The 7,217-nt window shown below is 35.7% G+C and overlaps 1 protein-coding gene across 2 annotated transcripts; it reads left to right on the top strand.

Annotated features, from left to right (window-relative positions):
* The first annotated feature begins 1,519 nt into the window (after nt 1–1,519).
* LOC115722838 (uncharacterized) lies at nt 1,520–4,669 on the top strand. 2 transcript variants are annotated; one of them, XM_030652179.2, is made up of 6 exons: nt 1,520–1,729; nt 2,753–2,878; nt 2,969–3,180; nt 3,414–3,695; nt 3,870–3,992; nt 4,222–4,669. In XM_030652179.2, the coding sequence occupies exons 1-6, from the start codon at nt 1,675–1,677 to the stop codon at nt 4,351–4,353; spliced, it is 930 nt and encodes a 309-aa protein (XP_030508039.2). In that variant the 5' UTR covers nt 1,520–1,674; the 3' UTR covers nt 4,354–4,669. The 2 variants fall into 2 exon arrangements, with proteins under 2 accessions (XP_030508039.2, XP_060959710.1); XM_061103727.1 differs by having other exon boundaries at nt 1,521–1,729; nt 3,870–4,669.
* The last annotated feature ends 2,548 nt before the right edge of the window (nt 4,670–7,217 follow it).

The following is a 7,217-nucleotide window of genomic DNA, read 5'->3' as shown; positions in this document are numbered from 1 at the left end:
GTATTATGAATGCCCTGGTTGGGTGCGAAACTGTTATTCCCAGTCTCTTGCACACCAGGCGCAATTCCAGTAATAGGAACTGTTGCACCATTCCCCACGCTTCCCGTCTGTCCGGGATTAACAGCAGGCGGAACCCTTGAACTCCCTGTGTCCTGTGATGTAGGATCCAACGTCTGTGAATTTGCTGGGTCAGACTAACCTCTACGAGTTTGCACTATCGTGTTGGCGGTTGGATGTCGAATGAAAAGCGATTTGTGATCCTGCTCTCAATGAAAGCACCAAAATGTTGACTTCGCTTTAGCCAACGACAATGAGTCTATTTTATAAGCGATAAACGATATGTAGTAACAGATATATGATAAAGAAATAATAAGACACACGAATTTTATAGAGGTTCAGCCCCGAGCAGTTCGGTAATAGCCTAATCCTCGTTATTTGTATTGACTTAAGATCAAGGAAGAAGATTTCTTTTCTTATAGCTCTTACAACAGTATCTCTAAATATATAATTCTTAGATAATAGTATAGTCTTAGCTTAGCTGCTTTTCGACCGATCCCTTGCCCAGTAAATATACATCACTATTTATAGGGCTAGGAAGCTTGAGGAGAAAGAGTTCCCTCTCTCGTTACAATGTGTATAAACAGAAAGATCGTGGGATCAATGCTGAATGCAAGGATCGTGGGATTGAGGCTAAATACACTGATAGTGGGATCGTGTGTATGTCGTATCCACGTAAATTGATCCCTGAGTTATATGGATTGAGCTGATGACTCATGATGCAAAAGCTGAATTCACTAAGTGTTGATTGCTCTGCGCAGATCGCTGAATATCTTACTCTGGACATGCCAGCGAGGCATCTTGCTCGGCCTATCTTCCCGAGCAGATGTTCCAAGTGGACTCCACGTGTCACCATTCCCGTGATGCCACGTTAGAGTGCAAAATTTAGGATAACATTATATAAAATTAATTTTTATATATTTGTGATGATAATAAATTAGATTATAACATTATCATTATCATTATATAATAGATCTTAATAATTTATAGTATTTTAAAATTTATAATTTACCAAACACTCAGCTCAATTTTTTTTTACAGTTTTGCTACAACTGTTTTTTCTCACAATACAACTATAACTATTTTTTCTTACAGTATAATTGTGCCAAACTGACCTTTAGTCTGTACTTAATAGTTGGCCTAACCTAATGTAAGCATGTTCCCTAGTAATACTACCTAATGGGGGCAGTAGAGTAATATTTTGCTTGTGTTAAATTTCTCTTAGGTAACATGTGGTTGGAAGTAATGAAATGGAATAGAATGGAAAGAAAACAATTTGCATTTTATTTTAAAGTATTGGAATGATATTCCAATGAAATGTTCTTTCCACCATTTTAGTGGAATGACTATTCCATTTTAAAAAGAAAAAAAAGACCATTCTTATTCTTATTCTTATCCCCATTCTTATTCTTATATTTTAATTCCTCCCAAAAAAAAAAAAAAAAAAAAAAAAACTTTAAATTAATACCACTTCATTCAAAAAAAAAAAAAAAAAATCAAATTAATACCACACCACCACACCTTTCTCACCCACTCTCCTATCTCCGTTGACTGTGTTGATTGTCTACTCTGCCACGGTTCATTTCCTCTGACTCCGATCATCTACTCTGGCTTAAAATGGCTTCCGGCCAATCATCTCCTCTGGCCGAGCATCGGAAGACTATAACATCTGGTAACATTCTTTCTTATTTCAACATCTGTTGTTTACCGTTGTTAGTTTGGATTTATCAAATGTTAAAATCATTGAAATTAGTGGTTCCTTTTAGGAATAGCTACCATCTGCTTGATAAAATTCTTCACTGAGCTCTAATTCTGCTATGAAGATTATCTTGATAAAACAAGCAAATACTCCTTTCCTCCATTGCATTTACTTTTCTAGTTCAGAAACGCAGTACAGTAAATGAGTGAAAACAAATAGTAATGTTATTTAAACTCTTTCGCACGCTTCTGATGTTGAGGAAATGCAGCAGAGAACATACTGCATTATACATCAAATTGATCTGAGATTATTAACCAACCCTTTTATCATGTCATGCTTCTTTCCCGTCTCATCGTATCTCTGGCTTCGAGAAGCAGGAAAAATGTGGAGTTTCCACTATTTATTGTGCCTTTTGCTTTGTTAGGCCACATAATCACAACAACAACAATGGTGGAGGGAAAGACTAACCAATACTGTTTTTTTGATACCACTCTTTCTTTAACCCTAAGATAGGGTTTTGAGACAAACCAATTTGAATTCAAAACTACTCAATAGTTTTGAGTGTTTTTTTTTTCTTTGACAAATAATTTCTTAGAGTTGGACAAGTTTCATAAGAGATGAATCATTTTCAGCTAAAAATGGAGATCAACAGGTGATCAGTACTATTTACAGGGAAATTCTGCGGTGGGTGTACTTTATACTTCACCAGGGGAACACAATTTTGACTACTTATTTAGTTATTTCTTCTCAGATTTTATGAGCAGATCCTTTCCTTTTTAGAACTCAAACACTATAAATGTCAATTCAAACTGCCTGCGCAGATGCCATAACCGTTCTCTTCCTAATGACCATTCCTTCCATGGAAACTCTCTAAGAATTAATATATTCTCCCATTTCGATTCTCACGTTTTGCTCCTCAACAGTCTAACATAGCTTATTTAACACTTCCATTTTCGTAACATCTCTAGTTTCTACTTATCAATGATCATATTGCAGAGTCTCCAGCCAAGATCCTTCGACGAATTCTGAGTTCACCAGGACTTCACCAAACCCCTGCTTGTTTTGATGCTCTCAGTTCCAAGTTGGTGGAGAGAGCAGGCTTTAATGTCGGTTTTACTAGTGGTATGTGCTGTTACTTTTACTTCTTTCATATGATTTATTCAAGTTCTCTTATGATGTTTGTTCCTTTTCCTTTTTGGGTGCTTGTTGCAGGGTTCTCAATATCATCTGCTAGACTGGGAATGCCAGATGCGGGACTTATATCTTATGGAGAAATAGTGGAACAGGGGAGACTTATTACCGATGCTGTGTCGATTCCTGTAATTGGGGATGCTGATACTGGTTATGGCAATGCCATGAACGTGAAAAGAACTGTGAAGGGATATATTAAAGCTGGTTTTGCTGGGATTATGATTGAAGATCAGGTTAAAATGATTCTACTATGTATATAAATTTTTAGATTGTACTATATATTGAGAGTTCTTTGACCTTAGTCTTGGCTAAGCATCTTACTTAACCTTGGTTTGGTTTATGCTTGGGATTGATTCTTTTAAAATAGGGTGATTTGATTTGTTAGTCATCTCATTGTCCAATCTTTACACTTGTTATCCATGTTTTTTTTTGGTTTCCATCTTACTTGAGAAATATCTGTTGAAAGGTACTACCAAAAGCTTGTGGTCATACTCGAGGCAGAAAAGTGGTATCGAGAGAGGAAGCAGTGATGCGGATAAGAGCAGCTGTTGATGCTCGGGAGGAGAGTGGGTCTGACATTGTTATTGTGGCAAGGACTGATTCTCGTCAAGCAGTGTCTTTTGAAGAATCGCTCTGGAGAACAAGGGCCTTTGCTGAGGTCGGAGCAGATGTTCTTTTCATAGATGCACTAGCTTCAAAAGGAGAAATGAAGGCTTTTTGTGAAACTGCTTCCCAAATTCCTAAACTGGTAGAATTAATTTTGTTTTGTTAGATGTCAAGTCATGGGCAACCATATTTTTGTTGAAAGAAACATATAACTTCCATGATGTGTTTTTTTTTTTCTGGCTAATTGCAATGCACATGAAAGAGTCAAATTTAGATTTGGATTTTGCTTATTGAAAGAGCTCCTTGATTCTGCTAGGCCAATATGCTGGAAGGAGGGGGCAAGACACCAATACTTACTCCATCTGAGCTTGAGGATATTGGATATAAGCTTGTGGTCTATCCACTTTCTTTACTCGGGGTTTCTATCAAAGCAATGCAGGTTCTGTATCTAAACCTTGTTGGTTCTCTAACATTTTTTTCTTTTAGAACCAAAGAAAAGCACAAACAATACAAAATTGTTCTTTACCATCATTTACTGATGCAACTCGTTCGAATTTTCTTAAAATATTTATTCAATGTATGTAAAACCTTGAATTCACTGGTTCCTTCTGGTATGAAAGTCCAAATATTTTCTTGAATTGATTTGTTCTCTGATTGCCACAATCCAGGATGCTCTTATCGGCATCAAAAGTGGCCACATTCCACCTGTTGGAACCATGCCATCTTTCGAAGAGATAAAAGAGATCGTCGGTTTCAACAAGTATTATGACGAAGAGAATCGTTATGCTACTAAGGACTAACAACCCGCTACCTTCACAAAGTGGTGAGTGAGAGACTTCATAGAGTTTGGCCTTGGTTGGCATAGCTTCCCAAAGCACTTTTCTTTGTTGTTTATTATAAAAGCTGTTTTGATAACTGTTTGAATAGAACAATTCGAAGCGCTTAACACTGTCATCTATTAAGAGTACTTTTTAGAGAAGTCAATGCGTGGTAAATAAGTGCTTGTACAAAAATCACAAGCCCAGACAAATAAGCCTTTCAGCTAAACTGGTTATGGAATTGTCTTAAAATTGGCATTGGCTTTGCATAATTGCATTGATGGACATTTCCACCTTATCTGTATTATCATTCTATCATGATACAACTTAACTAAGTTAACTTCATGGTTGGATCAAGAAAGTGGCTAACTAGCTATTTGTTGGGTTACCTAACTGATTGGAATATTTTTCTTCTAGAAAACAAAGTAACATCGATCTTTCAGAAGGAACAGTGTCTATCTTTCTTTGTTTCAATAATGCGACTATATGTAATAAAGGAACAGTGGCTAGCTTGTTCCATATTGTCACAAATGTTGAACAAGATTTGTTTGGACTTTTTTCTTTTATTAATGAAAAGATTTGTTTAAGTTGAGAATAGTTTTGTTGCTCTCAATAACGAGCTGTCCATTGCGCAACTGTAAAATGAGTGAAACTTCTGGTTCCACATCTTTGCATACTCTTAACACGCAGATGAGATGTTTTCTTATTTCTATGAGGGGATTACTCTAACTCAGATGAGATTTTTCTTTAGAAAGGTTGATTATAAGAAATATATATCATGTTTGTTAGAAATTGTATCCTAGAAAGATTTGTATTCGAAAATATTTTATGAAAGAGTGATTATATATGCACGTATATATACATAAGTGTCACACACAATTATGTAAGTGGGACCCATTTTAAAAATAGATGATTGGCTGAAATGTTTTGTGTAATTTGTGTGTAATTGTAGCTACAAAGAAATAGTGAAGATGAGTACAAAGGTTACAATTACAACAAGAGCAAGCTCTCCAAACTAACTCCCTATTAAGTTGAAATGCATCTTGAGTATTATTATGAGCATATACATTAATATTGCTTGGAACATAAGAGACACATTATACAATGTAGATAAGGAGTCAATGATCTTTGAGATAAGACCAGAGAGAGAGTTGAACGATTCTTCTATTTATGCTTGATCTTCGTTGCAATTGAAGACAATATGTCTCATTGTGAGTGATTGGCAATTTAATAGCTGAGCACCACGAAAGAGCATAAAAGAGAGCTTGAGCTTCAGCAAAAAAAAAAGTAAGAAAGCTCCAACTTTTGGTGCTGAAAAACCTACAACAATGTCACTCTCCCAATCTCTTACAATTGCTCTCAAGATTGTACAATGCTTTCGAACATCCAGAGCATCATCCACATTCAATTTATACTCTCCTGGAAGCATCAGGGAACAACTTGAGGATCCCTAATTGAAGAATTACTCTTGCTAGCCTCGATCCTCAATTTATAGCAATACCTTTTCCAAAATGGAGAGATTGAGCATCCTTGTAATACTGCAAAAAAGCTTTTGCAAAATCTTCTACATTTGTGAAAAGGTCAACTTCTTTTATTAAAAGGGGAATCATTCCTTCGTGACCAAATCAACCAGATTATGCTTAGGAAAAGACTAAAGTCCTTATTAAAAGTATGAGTAATTTGCGGTATAAATACCTAAGTTTAACTCCCAGTTTCAAATAAATACCTAAGTTTAATTTTTGGCGATAATAATACCTAAGTTATATTTTTGGAAGTCTGTAGGTACCTAACCGTTAAAATATTATATTATTATCCACGTGTCATTTTCTTATTGGTATATTTTAATTAAAATTTTTTTAAAAAATAAAAATTAAATGACTTTGACCAATTAGGAATTGCCACATGGCAATTTACTTAACAATTAACAGTCACGTACCTACAAAAGTTCCAGAATTATAACTTCGGTATTATTACCGCCAAAAATTAAACTTAGGTATATATTTGCAACTGGGAGTTAAACTTAGGTATTTATGCCGCAAATTACTCTTAGAAGTATCAAAACTCTTAAGAAGAAATTCTTTTATACCACAATATTTATTTTTGTTATAGAATTGATGAAAAAAAGTATTCTTCCACACAGTTTTAGCTCTGGAATAGACTATAAGAGCATGAGTAACAATCTCCTCTTTGCTCCTGCAAAAGGAACCATTAGGGCTATCTATAATTCCTCTCCTAAACAGATTAGAAGCACACGACAAAAACATGATTAAAAGCCTTCCAAACAAAGTGTTTGATCTTAGGAGAAATCTTGATAGTCCACACCAACTTCTACCAAGGTTTAAAAGAGTCAGGCAAGGAGGAAGATAGAGAATCTAAAACAGAGCAAGAGTTAGCCAAATGATAAGCTAAATTGACTATGAAGTTTCTTGATGGATGATGCCCCCAAATGAGGCAATCGTCCCTGAATGGATCTATAGGAATTCAGAGGACACTGTCAACCTGGTAAGATGGAAGATAGTGCTGAAGCTTACTAAGATTCCAATTCCCATCAGCATTAATAAATAAAGAGACTGTGTTATTAAGAGAGGAAGCATCATGCAAAAAAGTAAGAGAATTCAAACCTGGAATCTAGTGAGATTTAGCTAAAGAGATGGAATTACCACTTTCCACTCTCCAAACAAGCCCCTTCAAAAGAAGCTCCCTTCCCCAAAGTAGATTCCTCTAAGTGATAGAAGAACAGTGCCTCTTAGGAGCGCTAAGAAAATCATTATGTTTGAAATACCTAGCTTTGAACAAACAAGAAGGAAGCAAGGTTGGGTTTGACCAAACTCTCCAAGCCTGCTTAG

The sequence above is a fragment of the Cannabis sativa genome, chromosome 9 (assembly GCF_029168945.1).
Source record: "Cannabis sativa cultivar Pink pepper isolate KNU-18-1 chromosome 9, ASM2916894v1, whole genome shotgun sequence".
Taxonomy (NCBI): Eukaryota; Viridiplantae; Streptophyta; class Magnoliopsida; order Rosales; family Cannabaceae; genus Cannabis; species Cannabis sativa.
This window is presented reverse-complemented; position numbering and strand designations above follow the sequence as displayed.